Below are 18,956 nucleotides of genomic sequence, written 5' to 3'. Positions count from 1 at the left end.
AACTTCCAACTCGTCGCAGCAGCCTAGAGCCCTAATTGCAAAGGGGAAGCTGAAGACAGACAGCACCTGTTAGGGTATCTCCTTGTGGGTGAGGAGCCCGTGTGAGCTCCATGCTTACAGGATAAAGCCAGCTGACATCGATGGTTGTTCTATTATACCTAACATCGTAAGCTTGGATTTGGTTCAAAGTATCCTGAGACAAAGCCAATGCCAAATAGCCCACCTTTAAATCATACGCCATCAACAGGATTCCAAAACAGCCCGTTTTCCTCCCGTTTACACTAAGCTCTTGGAATCTGCCTTCCAATGCTTAACGAAAAGCATTCCCTTTATGTCCACGAATTCAAAACAGCAACTCCGGAAGCTTTTCACAGCCGCTGCCCTGTGGTTTCTTCTCATTAAGAATACAGTGTTGGCCTCCCCTCTGCCCCTTTACCATTTTAATACAGCTCGGCCTTTGGTGGGTGTCTGCACACTGCAGTGTCCTGGCGGTCCCTCTGAAAGCTCTGGTGCTCATTCTCACCCCATCCCTTCAACAGGGGTGCTTCTAAAGGCCCCACCCGAGGCACATCTCCCCTTTATATTTTTTCACAATTTTCTGACCCCATGCTCTCACTCTCTACCCTGGATGGCTCAGTGGTCTAGTTGTCCTCTGCAGACATAGCTCCCCCCCCTCCCCCACAAGCCTAGTCTCAGGCTCTCTTCACTGCACTACTCCAGTGCACTTTCTCACCAAGGTCACAAATTCAACGTAACTAAAGTTTACCCTACACTTAAATTTACTAAGTATCAAATGAGAATGTTCAGCTCCTCTATTCAGGCAGCTCTAATACCTGTGCTCACGTTTCATAATCCTGTCTTTTAGTTCAATTCCAGACTGCTTTTGAAACATAAAAACCTGTACTTACTGTACTTAGCACTGTGTGTGTGTGTGTGTGTGTGTGTGTGTGTGTGTGTGTGTTTGTGAACGACTAATGAAAAAAGAGATCATGAATTTGGAAAAAAAACTAAACAAGAAAGAAATATATGGGAGAATTTGGAGGGAGGGAAAAGAAGGGAAGGAAAAATGATGCAATTATATTATAATTTCAAAACATAAATGACAATTAAAAACATGCATTAACCTGGTCACATTATATCCAAGGTCCCTGGTACTTGTCTCTGGACACAAACCCAATACAGCTTGAATCTATCCCTGGCCCTCTGCATTAAGCTCTCTCTCTCTCATCAATTTTTCTTCAACTAGTGCCATCCCTGCTTTTCCTTTCAGAGGCCTAGGTTTTTGCTTGGCATTTTGCCAAACACTTATATAATTGTATCATGATACCCTCTCATTGTTTCTCCCAACCTCAGGATAACTATGTGACAGAGCCTGAGCAATGAGATACAAGCAAAAAAATCTAGGAATTTTATGGGAGAAATTTTGTTTTCTTGATGGGGCTTTATTGCTTGTTCTAATACAGAAACAGAGGTGGTAGAGAGACTTGAATGGGTGTTCTTGCAAACATATGAGAAAGGAAAAAGATTCACAAGAGACCTTCACAGCAACAGTATGGAATTACACCATAAACTGTTATGTCTCTATATGAGAAAAATAAATGATATTCTCTGGATCCCATGGGAAATGGGGAGCTGTCTGCCTTGGCTTGGTGCATCCTTTTGGGTCTTCCCTTCAGCTGTCCAGCCCTACTCACTGCGGAACTTCTAACCTTTGTAGGACGAGTGGTCCTCTCTCTCCAGCTACCCCCAATATTCCAAGGTGAGAATCTCACAACTTCTGCTGACCCCCACATCAAGGACAGGCATCCCTAGAGCTGAGATTCTTCTAGCCTTGTCTTGGATGACTGACAGAATTTTCCTGTCTGTGTGCGCTCTCAGTTTTCAGTTTCTTTCAATTCCACCCTGCTATCCATCAGACATTTATAAAGAACATTTGGTACTACCACCCAACACTCAAGTGATAATACACATCAACTGGGGAGCTCACGAACCTTCAGTGGCTTCACATTGCCAGGCATGTTAAACATTCAATATGCCCCATAATGGAACTTTGATTAAAAAAAAAAAAAATCAGTCGGATGCATTTCGGTCTTCAGCATACTTTCCGCACATGAAATGTTGCTGTTCTTTAAACAAATCATTTTATTTTCCACGTGAATAACTTCTATAGTATTTTACTTCCTGGAGGGTGTAATATTTTGCTTTTTGCATGTTTTCAAAAGAGAAGCTACATCTGCATTGGTGGTATGGCGGTGAGCATATCTGCCTTCCAAGAGAGAAGCCACTTACCGAGCCAGACCTCAAATTACCTCAACCAGTGTTTAGTGTTTGGGGCAGTTTCTCATGTATCCTAGGCTGGTCTTGAACATGCTGTGTAGCCAAGGCTGCCCAGTGGCACAGCATTCTTAGTGAGACCCCTAAGAGCACATGCATCTTGAGGGTGGCAGTGATAGGACAGTTCATACAAAAACCAGCAGAAATTTACCTTACTAGCCTATGATCGATCAAGTCTTCCTTCTTATATTCTATGGGGAGAAAAATTTATAGGTGTGAAGCAAGTAAGTAAATCAAAAAACCCAGGATCATCTCAAGCTCTGAATGGGTACTGAGGGAAGTTTTCCTCTGGTGGTGGTATTTGAGATGGGACCTCAGTTAATGATAAGAGCCAAGGACAAGAAACTCAAAGAAAGAGCGATTACAAATGTTACTGAGCTTCATAATAGCCAGAAACTGGAAACAACACAAATGTCCTTCAACTGAAGAGTGAATAAAGAAACTGTGGTACATCTACACAATGGAATACTATTCAGCTATTAAAAGCAATGAGGTCATGAAATTTGCAGTCAAATGGATGGAACGGGAAAAGATCATCCTGAGTGAGGCAACCCAGATCAGAAACAAACATGGTATATACTCACTTATAAGCTGATTTCAGGTATATAATACAGGATAACTATACTACAATCCACAGACCTAATGAAGCTAAACAGCAAGGAGTACTCTAGGGAGGGTACTTAATTCTCATTCAGAAGGACAAACAGAATAGACACCAGACATGTTTGGAGAAAGGGAACAGGATGGGAGCCTTCCATAGATGTCCTCTGAAAAACTCCACCCAGTAGAGGATCAAAGCAAAAGCTGAGACACACAGCCAAACTTTGGGCAGAGTACCAGAAGTTTTATGGAAGAGTAGAGGGGACTGAAGGATGCAGAGAGAACAGGAGTTCCACAAGGAGACCAACAGAGCAAAGACTGATGTACCACCTAAGGACCATGCATGAAGAGGACCCAGGCCCCCTGCTCAAATATAGCTGATAGGCAGCTCAGTCTCCATGTGGGTCACCTAGTATGGGGAGCAGGGACTCTCTCTGACACAAACTGTGTGTCTGCTCTGTGACCAATTCCCCCAGGTGAGGTGGCCTTGCCAGGCCACAGGGGAAGAGGATGCAGGCAGTTCTAAAGAGACATGATAGTCCTCACTCAGTTGGTTATGGAGGAGGCAGAAAGAGGGAGGAAGGGTGGGGGGCGAGAGGAGATAAGGGAGGAGGATTTGATCAAGATGTAAAATGAATAAATTAATAATTAAAAACAAAAAATGTCATTGAACTATGCCTGGAGGAGGTGTGGAGGTCTGGAAACACTGGGAAAGCTGTGGTTGGAAGGTGCTGGGCAGACAGCTGTGAGGGGTGAGGTAGCAGAGGCTAACCTTGAAGGTCCAAAGGGGCCAAGCACAGCAGTGAGTATTTCACACAAAAGCCTTAAACCGAGAGTAACTTGATCTAATTTACAAAGGAAAATGATAGCTCTTGCTGCTTGGCAGAAACTGGATCAAGGTTGAGAGTGGAAACAAGATGAATTGGAAGACTACATGAGGTAGAAGTAGCCTGAATTTGGCACAGGGAGGCTGAGAGGGAGAAGAAGTGGACCCATCTATAGTCCTCCTCACAGTAAGCTTTGAATATGGCAGTGGGTAATTTATGTATGATGTATGTTCAGGACTTCAAAACCGGTTCTACATACTTAGCTTCTACTCCACCATTTTTTTTCCTGCTTTGATTCACATATTGTGGCTTGCTGTACTGATCTGATATTTGGAGAAACAAAGCAAGGAGGGGACCTCTTATTGAGAAAACACAGTTGATACTATTATGTAAAGAACATAGGGAAGGGTCAGAGTGGAAATTATGCAACTAAATGATTCATTTAAAACAACTGGAACAAGATAGGATTCTAAATCTGTGATAAAATGAAATGGGCAGAGCATTCAAATACAGAGAACCATATTATTTAAACAAAATAATAATCATCATGAATTTGAGCCCAACATACTGTAAAATAAGTAAGTAAGTAAATAAGCAAATACTGAGACTTCAATAAATATTAGCTGGAATACTATGCCTACACTGAAGACATGGCAATTGATTTTCATTACAATTGAATCACTTCTTCAATTTTAATTCTTCAATTACTTCTTCAATTTTAACTTACTTTTCTCTCAAAGTATGGTCTCTCCCTTTGCTCCTTTTTATATGAAAAATTTCTTGATTAGTAAGCTAATATTGTCTGACTAGAAAGGAATGATTACACAATCCTAGAATTCTTCGTATATATGACCTGTTTTGATTTTAGGGTAGGTCCCTGAGAGGAGATGAAGTAAGCACAGGTTCCCAGTGTCTTTGCAATCACCATGCACAAGGAATTCCATCAAAACTCATTCAATAAAAAGTAGAATCCAAGAGAAAACAAGACCAGTTCTTGCCACTTTCCACCCAAAACACTAAGTGGTCCCCAAATTGTGTGAAACCTGGCCCTAGTGAGTGTGAAAACTGGCTGAAATCTGTCTGAAAGGAAGGCTATCGGGTTTGTCGAAATAGTTCATGAACTTTGGCCAAACTTTCTCTGCTCCTGGTCCAAGTCTTACTTTGTAATGCAACGGGAGACCACGTGGATTTCAGATGGTGTCAGGTTTCACCTTGGAAATTTGGCCTAGCTTTCTAATCAATCATCACTTTTAGCAACGATGAAAGCCAACACACCTTTCTGGGAACGAAGACTGAGTACTAACCGATGACAGCAAGGCTGTGAACCGCCCCCGCGCTTCTTCTGCCAAAAGAATGCTTCTTAGAAAGGGGACCTTCCCTCTTACCTGGAGAGGCCAAGCTGAGGGACCGGGATACTGGGTGTAGAAAGACACTCAACGCAGGGAGACAACGCCATGGGAAACATCACTACCCATACATCAAGGTTCTCATCTCATCATCTAATGCTGCAAGTTCCATTCCATTCCCACCCAGGACAGTCTTGGTCTCCTGGACTACTGATGAGCTTCTAGCTGGGAGGCAGTCATCAACTAGGGTAACCGTGATGAGAAGCCTGCCTGCTCTGAGGCACCATTATTTCAACCCGAAGTAGCTGAGGAATAGGAAGCAAATCCAAGTACAGCCTCTAGCTGGCTTTAAAGAGCATGAGGTACAAAGACGGCACAAAACTTTCCCATCTGCATCAGCTATGCATTTTGAAAAATAAAAAAAAAAACCTTTCTGTGGTATTCATAAATTAAATAATTTATGAATTAACCAAATGCAGTATATCTTGCAGAAAGACCTCCATAGTTTCTGCTTTCAACCTGAACATTTTAAATGTGTGTTTCCACTGTAAAAAAAAAAAAAAAAAAAAAAAAAAAAAAAAAACTCTCTTCAACAAAATACTCGCTTTTGTGCGTAGTGACATGAGAAAATTGAGAGGTATGTCTGAACAGAGCCACTACATCATTGGAACAGTATGTCTGAACATTTGAGTAATGAGGCACAGATGCGAAGCAGAGGACTTGGCACTACCAAGGCAACAACAAAGCATTCGCCATTGGTTATGATGGTCGAAGGGGCCATATCTGAGCAGAGAAGAAACGGCCCTCCTCCCACAGTGCTAAATTGTGTTACACCTTTTATCTGCCTTACAAATCTGGAAAAAAAAAACCGAGAAATCCAAACAAACGTTATTGAAACTTACGAGGCAGAGCAAAGATGTGAGATGCATTAATATTTTTATCTATCCTCGAACATACTTATGCAATAGCACGTGAAGTTTTATCGGAGGGAAATGCCAAATTCCACAGAACATCGCGTGGAGCAAAACAAAACAACGTGCACACATCTAAAGAACCCAACAGTCACTGGAAAGGTGGCTGTTGGGTAGCTTCAGTAGGTTCATTAGTTGAAGAACGTTCTATTCAGAATCATGAAGCTACAAAAATGCACAAGATACACATATTTGTTAGTAAGCTATTTTTTGCTTATGGGTGGTTTGTCAATTTTGTCAGCTATTACTAAATCATGCAGCACAAGTGGTGATGATACTCAGTACATTTTGATCTGGAAAATCATCTCCCACGCAGGACAAAAAAGTGCGTGACTTACCCGAGGCCCCTGGTCACCTTGTTCTCCCTGTAGAAGAACAAAGTAAGATGAGAGCTTTATCTACAGTCCATATGTGACGCTTATTAAAAAGGTCCAAACACACACCACAGATGTGCCAATACGGATTTCCAGTAACTTAATTAATTTTATTAATGAATTTTCTTACCTTATCACCTTTTGGACCCGGGGGTCCCTGAAAAACAAGAGAAGAAAGAAAATATTAGCTTTAAAAAAAGATCCTGGATAAATCTACCAGGTCAACTGAAAGACTTATGTGAAATGTAGGTAGCCATAGCTGTCCACAGGTTTCTCAAAGAACTTTGTTTTCTAAATTATAACTAATATAATTAGAGTAAGATACTAGTAGGTGTATGCGTGTACAAATATACATGTATACATGTATGCGTATATATTTATATATATTCATACATGTATATCATATCCATCAGATGTGCTAGAGAGATTGTCACCAACAATATACCAGAGCTAGTGAAGCAACACACTGCTAGCAAGGCCAGGAGTTCCTGCTGTGACCTGCGCTTGTCAACAGCCGACACCAATAGCCACTCTTCTGTTTCTGACTGTAGAATTTGCCTGCCTCTGTTCTTTTTTTTATTAATCTTTATTTTTATATTAATCATAGGTTATTAACTTTGTATTCCAGCCCTCACCCCCTCCCTCCCTCATCTCCTCCCTGACCCTTTCCAAGTCCACTGCTAGGGGATGTAGCCCATGGTAGCTCAGTATCCAAGTGGGTTTCCCTAGTAAGGGGAACAGGAACTATTTCTGACATGAACTCAATGACTGGTTCCTTTACCTCCCCCCACTCCAAGGGAGAAACAGCCTTGCTAGGCCACAGAGGAGGACATGGCAGCCAATCCTGTTCTTTACCTAGAACAAACCTTACAGCATACATCTAGCATGTTTGTTCAATACTTGTGAAGTTTATGTGTGTGTAACTTCAGACTTGTTCTTCCTAGTTCATAAAACTCTGTATATGACTTATTTGCTCATCCTGCTGTTGACAGATACTTGATTCCAGGAATTCCTAGAGACTTGGCTTTTGTAAACTGCTACCATGAACACCTTACTGTAAGTGTTTTGATGAAACATCATCTGCATTTCTTCTGGGTGTGTGTCTAAGTAAGGTAAGAGAGATCATTCGTTTTCACTTCAACAGATACTCCCGAGTGGTTTTCCAATATGGCACCTATAGTTTGTAAGCTCAGCTTCAGTATTTCCACATCATCTCTAATGCTTGATATTTTCTCTCTCTCTCTTTTTTTAAATCTTACTTGCTCTTGTAGGGTACAGTAATTTAACTTTTTTAATTTTATAGTTACCTAGTGAAAAACTGAATGTCCTTTAAACATGCCTATTCAATGTTTTACATTCTTTTCATAAAGAATTATCAGCTTTTGCCTTTGTTTCACTAAATCATCCTACTGATCTTTTAGAATTTATTATATATGCCACATCTCTACATATATAGAAATCTTTACGTATTCTGAAGGCGGGAATTTTTTGCTTTATTTATTAGAAATATATTTTTCCATTCTATGTTCTGCTTTTATATTCTGTTGAGGTGTTCTTTGGTGTTGCTTTTTTTTTTTTTTGGTGGTGGTGGTGGTGCTGAGGCTTGAACTCAGGGCCTTGAGAATCTATACAAATGCTTTACTACTGAGCTATGTCCACAGCCCCTATTGAGGCATTGTCAATGAACACATATTGTTAATTTTAATAAAAATCAATATAACATTTTGTCCTTATTGTTATGGCTGTAGTCAAATTAAGATATCTTTAACTATTCTATATCAGAAAGAGATCCTTCTGTTTATTCCAGAAGTGAAAAGGCGTATTATTGCGTCTTTCATATTTGAGTGTGAATTCATTGAGAACCGTTTTATGGGAGGCGAAAGTCAGGATTTTTTTTTGTCCCCAGGTGGTTATCAAGTTAACTGAACACTGTTAACTGAAAATGGCATCTTTTCCCCACTGTGGTACTCTGTTACCTTTCTCATAAATCAGGGGACCACATGTGTACATAACGTTTCCTTGTAGGAATTTCTCATTGTTTTGAGCCTGTCTATTCTTCTACTAAGAAAAACTATTTCTAGAGGCATCAATTATGCTGTCTATTCTAATTCTTCATAACAAAGTCATATTTTGTGGTTCAGCACAGCCCAAGGTATTGGAATGTCTCATAATTATCTCCTCAATCTCCATTTATAGTGGACCAGGACATAAGGACAAGGCCAGGCAGGAAGTAAGGCAAGAGACTATCAGAAGGGCACTATGTCACAGCAGGCAGAGCACAGAACCTCTGCCCTGACAAAAATGTCACTTTCTGCTAAGGGTCAGCTACAGAGGAATGCCACTGAATCCCCTTCTCTTCACAGTTACCCTTGTGTTCCACTTCAGAAATCTCTAGCAGTCCCATATCACAGAGACAGTCTTGTGTTTACTCTAAAGCAACAGCTTTATCATTGTCTGTTTCATATTAGCATCCCAGTTCACCGGAGCTGATATTATATACCGTGTGGCTGTCTTTGTTGTTTAGGTAGCATGCCTTTTCAGTAAGACCTGTGAAGTTATCCCAAAAGCAATAACAGCACCGTGTCTCCCATTTTGCATATTTTCTCATCAGCAAGGAACTGTGAGTTGTTGTTACATTTAATCTTCCCCCAAATGCAGTGAAGCATAATGATAATCCTTTTAGAGATGCCAAAAAATGAAACTCAGATCTTTTCAGTGTGAGGCCTCTTGGAAATGAGCTGTCCAGGATTTTAATTCATTCGGCATGACTTCAAATACCAAGACCATGTAGCACAGACACGGAACTTGATTCTCAGAATAACCCGTGTGTGTCTGGTGTCTGCCCTCAACATGCAACTTTTGAAATGGCTCTGGTTGCATATCACTGTCATAGACACTAGCCCTAAAGTTGTGGGTTTTAAATGGCAGGGAGGAGAGGGAAAGGAGAGCATTTGCCTGCAAATTTCATGATTTCCTTGTTTTAATTGCTGAGTAGTATTCCATTGTGTAAATGTACCATAATTTCTGTATCCATTCCTCAGTTGAGGGACAGCTGGATTGTTTCCAGATTCTGGCTATTATGAAGAAAGCTGCTATGAACATGGTTGAACAAATGTCCTTGTTGTATACTTGAGTATCTTTTGGATATATGCTTAGGAGTGGTATAGATGGATCTTGAGGTAGCGCTATTCCTAATCTTCTGAGAAAGTGCCAGATTGATTTCCAAAGTGCTTGTACAAGTTTACATTCCCACCAGCAATGGAGGAGGGTTCTGCTTTCTCCACATCCTCTCCAAAAAGATCATCCTAGGTGAGGTATCCCAGAAGTAGAAAGAGTCACGTGGTACATACTCACTTATAAGTGGATAGTAGACATACAATACAGGATAGACATATTAAAATTTGTACATTTAAAGAAGCTAAGTAAGCAGGACCCTAGGTAAGGTGATCAATCCTCAGTCAGAAAGGCAAATAGGGTAGACATCAGAAGAGGGAGAAAACAGGGAACAGGACAGGAGGGCCTCTGAAAGACTCTATCCAGCAGGGTATAGAAGCAGATCCTGAGATTCATAACCAAACTTTGGGGCAGAGTGCCCAAAGATAGAAGGGGGAGATGAAAGACCTGGAGGGGACAGGAGCTCCACAAGGAGAGCAACAGAACCAAAAATCTGGGCCCAGGGGTCTTTTCTGAAACTGATATACCAATCAAGGACCATGCATAGAGGTAACCTAGAACCCTTGCTCAGATGTAGCCCATGGCAGCTCAGTCTCCAAGTGGTTTGCCTAGTAAGGGGAGCAAGGGCTGTCTCTGACACAAAATCAGTGGCTGGCCCTTTGATCACCTCTGAGGGGAAAGCAGCCTTACCAGGCCACAGAGAAAGACAATACAGACAGTCCTGATGAGGCCTAATAGGCTAGGGTCAGTGGGAAGGGAAGGAGGACCTCTTCTATCAGTGGATTAGGGGAGAAGCATAGAGGGGAAGAGGAAGGAGGGGTGAGATTAGGAGGGGACCAGAGAGGGGGGCTACAGAGGGGATACAAAGTGAATAAATTGTAATAAATTTTTAAAAAGGAGAGCAGGTAGCAGGAACTAGGGCTAAGACAATACAATCATCTTCATGAAATCCTTTATAATTTTGTCAGTAATTAGAGGAAGCTGAGAGAATTATATTTTAATGTTTTCAGTAAATATTTAATGTGCCCTTTAAAAAATACAGATAGTAATGTTGTAAAGGTTTGGTATTATTTTTCATAGAGCACAGGGGAGCCTAGGGAAAGAGAAATGAGAGGAACTTACTATAAAAAGTTCAAGCAAAGCAGTGGAGAGTCCAGTTCTGATTGAAGTAGTGAATTAAGAAGCTTTATTTCGATATTTATATATTTGCTGAATGTCTATTTAAAGTTTATCATTGTTCTAACCCATGGCTAAAGATATGGTACAAAAGACCAACTTGGAAAAATGTAATACTTATCTCTAACAAAGCTAAATCATGTATTTCTAAAGTGAAGCACTTTCCTAAAGTTAAGTTAGAATGACTCCTAGAAAACCCAGGGACCTTCAAGTCAGCTCTTACTGTGGACCCTTCCCCAGCCTCTTCCATTGCTTCTCAAAGGTTCCCCTCTTTCCAACTCTGTGTGGGTTTCTAGTGAGATCTCAGAGGCTGGGATCTAAAGGGGCTTTGTTCGGGTTTATGACATAATTGAAAACCCTTTACAACGAGGAAAAGAAATCAGTCTTCTGAAGTCCAAGGGCCAATGTCAAATCCACACATGTTGACTAGCACCATTGGTGGTAACTAAAAGATGAGCAGCAATTCCAACCAATGGCAGATGTGGGTGCTGTACGTGGGTCCTCCGCGAGAGCAGCCAATGAGTTTAACCGTGGAGCTATCTCTTCAAACACTAGCTTGAGAGTATTTGTAAGTATCATTTTGCTGCTGCAACTATACTACCTTTAGCAAACAAATATTTAGTACTGTATCGATGGTTATTTGTAACTAATCAAAAGTCACCTTTATTGCTAAAAGAAAGCTGAAGTCAGTGGAAGAAAAATGTGCGGGATTAGCTGTGGGCCACAGCTTTGTGTAAGGCTTTTGAGGGTGTGTTTGTCACCAGTATGGAATGTTGCATAAGGCTTACTTTTATAAAGAAGTAAGAATTATTAGAACTATTGTTTCTAAATATTTTTTGTATAATCAGCCTTAGTTACATAAACACTGAAAGATGCTAATAAAGTTTGTGTCTAACATTACAGGCAGGTGGGAATATTCTTTAGAACAGTGGTTCTCAACCTTCCTAAATGCTAAGACCCTTTAATGCAGTTCATCATATTATGGTGACCTCCAACCATAAAATTATTTTGGTGCTACTTCATAGTTGTAACTGTGCTGCTGTTATGAATTGTAATGCAAATATCTGATATACAGGATGTCTGATAGGTGACTCTCAAAGGGGTTGAGACCCACAGGTTGAGAATTGTTGCTCTGGAGCATTTTTAGAATGTAACTGACTTATTACTAAAGTATTGATAAAAGTTAATGGCATGGCAAACTAGTCCCTGCACAAATAGCTTAAAAGCGATCTTCAGAGTCACTACCTTTCTGTTTGCTCTGTCTCCTTGATGTGAGTCTTGGCTTATTACTGATTTTAGTAACCCCAAGTCTATTTCTGTGAAAATAGCTGAAGTTTTAGTGCTTCTTATTGTCTATTTCCATAAAAACCAAACTGAAAGCAAAGAGAAGCCAAGCGGAAGATCTTCAGAAAATATCTGATGACATGTCAATTTACATTATGGTGCATGAAACAAGGCTGAAAGAGAGACAAGTCTGTCATGGGTGCCGAGTGTCCCCACAGAGCTCTTTATTCATATGAACTGTAAACTTTACTTTGAAAGGGGAATGGTCAAATATTCATGAAAAATAAATCCATTCTGTTGGAGGGGAAGGAAGCATGGTCCTGGACTCCCAGGCATCCAGTCACCACAGGAAGGGGTGCTGGGGACCCCTGCACAGTCTTGCAAGCTAGCATGGTGCTTTCTGATTAATATTTTTGTTACTGTAGAGTTAGGAGAATGAACAGACGCTCTGAGCATCTATGGCTGTCAGTGCTCTCTGCATCTGGAGGAGGGCCATGACAGTGTAACTATGATCAGCGGAATAGATCTTGAGTTGCAGGGCTAAGAGAACAGAGGAGGCGGGAGAACCGGAGCTGAAAGGCAGCATTGCAATTTGCTCTTCGATGCTGGCCAGAGATGAAGGGGGAGGCAAGGCGTGCGAATGGGTTCAGACAGACGGGGAGAACATGTGTAAGGGTGAGAGGACACTCTGCTATCACAGAAAGACGGAGTTCATCGGGGGAAGAACAGATGTGGAGTTGGGCGTGGAGATGGGCACTAGCAGAAAGGAGGAATCGCAGAAGGGTGGTTAGCCACACTCTGGTGTCTGGGCCAGATCCTGTCATCACCTTCAGTGTGGTAAGAAGATGGAGTGTGTCTGCTCTGCAGGACTCACAGAGTGTGGGATGTTAGCAGTTCGTGGAGAGTTGTTGTCTTGGTCCTGGTAAGTGGCGAGAAGCTCTGAAATACGGTGAAGCATTAAGGCTGCAAGCAAAGTTCTAGATTTGGGAAGCATTTCTGAAATTGAATCAACAAGAGTGGAGAACTGACTGGATGTGAGGTGCCACTGGCTGATGCCTACCGAGAAGTCCTGCTTATCTGAAAGCTTGAAGATCAGTGAATTTGTAGAAGAGCATCAGCCTAAGCTGGTTCAGCCCATGGGAGGAGTTGTGACAAAGCCAAGTGAATCATGTAGAGTTTAAATGTGGATTTAGGGTTGCAATTGAAATCTAGAGTATTGACTGCTTCAGCTGGCCTAATTGAAAATGGGAGTGTGGAAGGGGTGCAAAGAAAGAAGAAAGGGAAAAAGGAAGAGAGGAGGAGAGGAAAGGCAGAGGAGAGGAGTAAAGAAGGGTTTGGGTAGCAGAGAAGACAGAGAAGGAGAGGGAAGCAAAGAGAGAGTAGAGGAGAGAGGACTGTTGAGGAGAGATCGTCTGCTATCACCACTATTTGAAAGGTCCACACAAGAATCCATAGTAGTGGTCATGGTGATGCTCTCTGTACAGTGACCGCTCTATGATCTTCAGCACATGGCCACGCTATACTGCCATTGCTAAAATGTCACCCATCTTGAATGCTGACTTCTGGGTAGACTTTGTTTTCATTACAATTCCCTGCCTCTACTGCATATAGGTTCCTACATCTTAAATAAACAATGTAAAATAAAAGTATCTTGGTCATCAGGAACGCCAGCTCTGAAGTCACAGAGCTAGACAGGAACTCTGACTGAAGCACACAGGGAATCTTGGCCAGACTAATTAGTCTTGCTGAACTACTTTTCTCATCTATTTATTGGGGGTGAATAACGGCCCCTCTTTGACTAATGCAAAGCAACATACAAATGCATGGCCTTCCAGTGTTAATGATCACTAACAACACACTTTAATGTTATGTTTGATGAGAAACAAAAAGGGAAATTGGTTTTTCCTATACTTGAGGACTAAAGAAGGCAAGCATACAGAACTGCCTAAAGGTAAAATGAACAATGGGAAATACCCTTTGTGGGCTGTGGGGACGTTTGAAGATGAAGCAGACTGAGGATCATTTACCTTTGAGAGCTGTTGCCAATCCAAACCAAACCAAACTTGTAGCCTCGTTCCCTTAATAAATAAATCAAAACTGAACTTCAGGCCCTAGAGCCGCCTAGCCAATCTCAGCACAGATTAGGTACACAATTCTTGCTAAACTGAAATGGGTGTGTGTGAGAGAGAGAGAAAATACAATAAAATTCTTGGGGTTCAAAGCAGCAACATGGAAGAATAAAGGAAGGGAGAAGCCAATTCCCTGGCAGGAGAGCTGTGGTTATATGGCAATATCCAACTCCACAAAGCCTGGGATGGGAGTTATGGCAATAAGCGGATTTACAGCTTTAGACTTTACACCTTTCAAGTTATGTTGAAGATTAAAACCAAGCAGAAAGGGGTGGCCATCACCCAACTTTCAAAATATCAAAACCAGCCCTAGTTGGTTGAAAACTAATTTTTACAGCCGTTATTTCCTGGGCATTTTTCTGTGGTGAGACTGTAAGTACAAGGTCTTTTATGATGTCTGTTTGGGTCCCAAACAACAGACTGTGTATGCCCACGATCACTCTTAAATCATAAGCAGCTGCCGTAAGGAAGTAATTAATGGGCTCTAACACTCAGGGAAATTTTGGAAAAATTCAAACGTTACAGAAGAAAGACTGGCATGGCTCAATGGAGTCAGGGGCCGGTGAGACAGTGGAACCAGGGGCCATTTTCTCTGCTTGCTTTTCTTACCCTATATGTGGACATTACTGTCCTCATTCATGAAACAGGAGAGGCCCCTTCTCCAACGCTGGTCCTGTGCTTCTATAACACTAAAAGGCTGTGCAAATGCCTCTGGCTTTCAATGTGGCTCTTCCTCACCTTTGTATTATTTTTCAAAGGTCCAATTAAATGAACTCCGTGGTAAGAGATTTGAAATTCCAAATACCGATTTGTGGAAAGAAAGTACAATCTCCCTCAAACTGCCACAGGGGACCCCACTATTTCACACCCAGCATAAGCTCTCCTATGATACTCTCACTGTGTGCAGTAGGACTCAAAATGGTTTCAGAATACAAATTCGAATGGGTTTAGATACAGTCATCTCTTTTGTTTTTAGTTAGGATGCAAAATGACAGGTTTCCTTACACAGCATTTCACATAAATACACATATATCATTGTACCTTACTCATTTGCCCACCCTTTGTTCTCAATCTCTCTCTCTCCAAACCCTTCCTTTCTCAAACCCCCTCTCTGAACTCCTCCTCTGTCTCTCTCTCTCTCTCTCTCTCTCTCTGTGTGTGTGTGTTTAAATCTCGATTTTGTATAGTATATTTTCCCTCTAAGCCCTGGGTTTAATTTACAGCCACCTATTTCAGCATGTTTCCTAATATTCTATCCAAACATCATTTTTGTTCAAGTGATTTAGGCCTTGTTTGAAGACCATTTGACTTTTTTTTTTTTTTTGCTCCATTTGTCATATCATCTAAAGCAATATAGATTTTATGAAATGCAACTGAGCACAACCCAAGTATGAAGGTCAAGGAGATAGTCAGAAGAATGAAAAACAAAACCCAAAAAACTAAAAATAATTTAAAAAAAAAAAACAACAACTGTCAGGTGGGGTTGGGAGACTGACTCTCAGGTCTTGGCCATGAGCTTTGATTGACTTCCAATGTAAGTAGGATCTCCCTCTCGCTGGCTGATGGCCAACATGACCACAGAGCTTTTCATCTGAGTGTCGACTCCCAGAGCTTCGTATTTAGATTCTTCATTCTCATCACTCTTCTCTCCAGGGACTGACTGTAAGACATACACCTACCAATGTGCTTTCTTCCTCCCTTGCCCAGGCCTATTCATCCTTTTCTTCACTTGCCACTTCTAGCAGTAGGACCATTTCCATCCCCCCGTATTCTCCTCCACCATCTTCAAGAGTACAAATTTGCCCTTTCCTGAAGCCAAGGGGAGGACACGTTGCCTTTGCCCACCATCGGCTCCTGTTCATGTCTTGTTTTCTTCCTTACTGTTTCCATTAGCTTCCCCTAAAGAACAGATTAGTCACACAAAGGCAGGAAATTAGATTTAAGGAAAAAGGAAAGGTAGCAAGAAGTCATGTTTTTACAGTCTGGCTCCAGGAAAAATAAAGGCATAGGAGGAGTTAAAGCACATGTTGTTCCTTGCTGGGAGGGCATTTCCTTCCAATAAAAGAAGAAAGCTGAGCCACAGAAGGGAAGCCACTGAGTCCTGGGAGGGAGATATCCTGGGCTAAACTAAGCTAAATAAACTGAAGCCCTGGGGAGGAAGGGTTGACAAAACTCATCAGTGTTCACATCACCAAAATTTGTTCTTAAACCTTTTCTTCTCACTATGCTCCCTTCACTGGATATCAAATATACCCTCAATGCTCCAGCCACTACCTGCCTTCCGTCCTCAGCTTCTTTTTTTCCAAGCTGCAATCCTGTATCTTCAACTGCTCACCAGATGTTTGAGCCAACGCAGACCATCCTGGGCTCAGGTTCCACTTTCTCCAACTAAATTTCTCAGTGTCTGCTGTTATGAGACCATCGTGATTCCCCACTTTCCTATTTTTGCTAAGCACACCACTACAGCTGTAAGCCGAAAACTCTGTGTTTCTATCTGGCTCAGTAGATTTAACCCAGGGCTCAGGCCTACAGATTTCACTTGTATAACTTCTCTTGAGTCTGCCCTATCTCCCTGTGTTAGTTGCTGGTACCTGTTCTTGGATAACCAGAATAGTCTATTACACAAGCTTCTTATGACCTTAACTCACTCTACCCTACATACTCTCATCAAATTAAATTTTCTACGTGGGTACGCTGGTTTACATTGATAATCTCAACTACTTGGGAGGATAAGACAGAAAGATTAGTAGAGCTTAGAAATTTGGGGCTACCCTGGGCAACACAGTGAGCTAAATACATTCTTCAGCTTATATCATCCTTAGCTCAAAACATTTCAGGGGCCTGTTTTCCATCCCACGATGGCAAACTCTGGGAAACAACCCTTAGAAATAGCAAAAGACATCAGGCAAAAGTCTACTGAGCATCAGGCCAAATCGTATGGACCACCAACCGATCAAAGATCTTGTGCTTCTTGGTGTGAGGTAGGGACCATATAGCCCTTTAAAATAGGCTCTCCTAAAAACAGAACCAGCTCTGCTGCAGAAGGTCAGATAATGAGTTAAATAACATCACAGGCAGTAATTAGACCAACTCAAAATGTGAGATGTTCTATATATAGCACAAACATTCTAGAACAAGTGATGCCATGGGGAAAAGAAAAGGACACGGCAAAGTACAAGAGAATAAGAGACACTAAACACTGAATAACAACAATAATTAAGTCCCAAGTGCAGAAAAGTTTATAATAACTGAGAAAATCTGAATTTGCTATGGGCATTGATTTTGTTAGAAATGTTAATGAAATGATGGTCATGATTTTAAATGCCCTACCACAGACTCACATTTCAGCCCAGGCAGATGAAATGACATGGTATGGATTTAAGTTTAAGTCAAACTAGTAAAAATAACAGTATATCATGTATTTAACATGTTAGGGGTCCTGGGTTCAAGTCCTGGCACAAAACCATAACAATAAAATAAAAGGAAGGGATTCATTAAACAAGATTAGCCATTGATATTTCTAAATCTGGGTGGTGACTTTAAGGATGCTCCCTATACTTCTGAGACTATCTGAAAAGCTCTTCATGCAATTATATTTAAATTTTTGTCTCTTTGGAGACAATGTGCAGCTTGCTCTCACCTGTAACTTGTGATCCTCCTGCTTTAACTTCCCAAACACTGTAGCTACAGGTATATGCCATGACATGGCTAAAAAGTCCTTTTTAAAAAACCCTTCAAATCTCTACCAAAAGAAACGTGAACTCTTAAGACACGTTCTTTCTAGCCTGCTGTTATTTCTCTTTCTAACCTGCCTCCCTTGCCTCAGTTTCCCCTAAGGATCCTCCCCAATCCATGCTTGAACACCAACTGGTCTCTGAATGACCCCCTGTCTGAATCTTGGCACCTTTGCAGACGTCACTGTCTCCGGAATCGTCGTCATTACTTTGCTGCGAAGTGCTACAGCTGTAGCACCCGGAAGCCCGACCTGGCAGCCTGAGCTGTGAAGCTGACTGGGGAAAGTTAAACGTATAATCTGGAGTTGCTGAAAGAGAATTCTTTTTCTTATGGAAAAGTCCCATCCCGCATGCCTGCGAGCACTTCTGCCTTCCTAAGTTTATCCAACTCTCCTTCGGAAATGCTCTTTAATTTCTAACTCCTGAAGCCTGTGGGCTTCTTTCATGACAGCTGACTGACGCTGCTGGGGTCAGGGCTTGTGTCTCACTCAGCTAACAGGACCCCTGGTGGCAGGAGAAGCATTGGAAAATCACGCTGACTTTGGAGGCCTTTACATACACTACTAGCACATGACCGCTGGCAAGTCAGTTAACATCACAGAGCTTCAGTTCCTATGAAAGGGATAATAATTACCACCTGTGGACTCAGTACGTGACAAACATCCAACAGGCCTGTTAACAGGTTCCACGAAACTGAAGTTCAACCTTATTAGGGCCAAAATGAGCATTTCACAAACTTGGTCACAATCAAACATTCACACCTCTGTGTCCAACATATTTGCAGTGGCTGTTTCTGAGGATCCTGTGAGATTTCAGTCTGAACTCAGAAGCAGTAAACAACCTTGCACAGTTTCAAGAAAATGAAATGAGCCCTGTTTTGTTGTTGGTTTCCCCTCATGTCTCACATGAGGAAAACACAGGCAGGTCACTCCTGGAACCATGTCAATGCTGCCACCCCCAACACACACACACACACACACACACACACACACACACACACACACACA

General features: G+C 41.6%; 1 protein-coding gene across 1 annotated transcript in view; it reads right to left on the bottom strand.

Moving 5' to 3' along the window:
* The window catches only part of Col25a1 (collagen type XXV alpha 1 chain), a 410,134-nt gene that overhangs the window by 145,089 nt on the left and 246,089 nt on the right, over positions 1 to 18,956 (bottom strand). The window contains exons 6-7 of the mRNA XM_055628339.1: positions 6,583 to 6,609; positions 6,417 to 6,443 (exon numbers count right to left, since the gene is read on the bottom strand). Of these exons, the coding sequence (XP_055484314.1) occupies positions 6,417 to 6,443; positions 6,583 to 6,609 (54 nt within the window). The remainder of the gene's footprint in view (positions 1 to 6,416; positions 6,444 to 6,582; positions 6,610 to 18,956) is intronic.

The sequence above is a fragment of the Psammomys obesus genome, unplaced genomic scaffold (genome assembly GCF_907164565.1).
Source record: "Psammomys obesus unplaced genomic scaffold, mPsaObe1.curated_primary_1811, whole genome shotgun sequence".
Taxonomy (NCBI): domain Eukaryota; kingdom Metazoa; phylum Chordata; class Mammalia; order Rodentia; family Muridae; genus Psammomys; species Psammomys obesus.
This window is presented reverse-complemented; position numbering and strand designations above follow the sequence as displayed.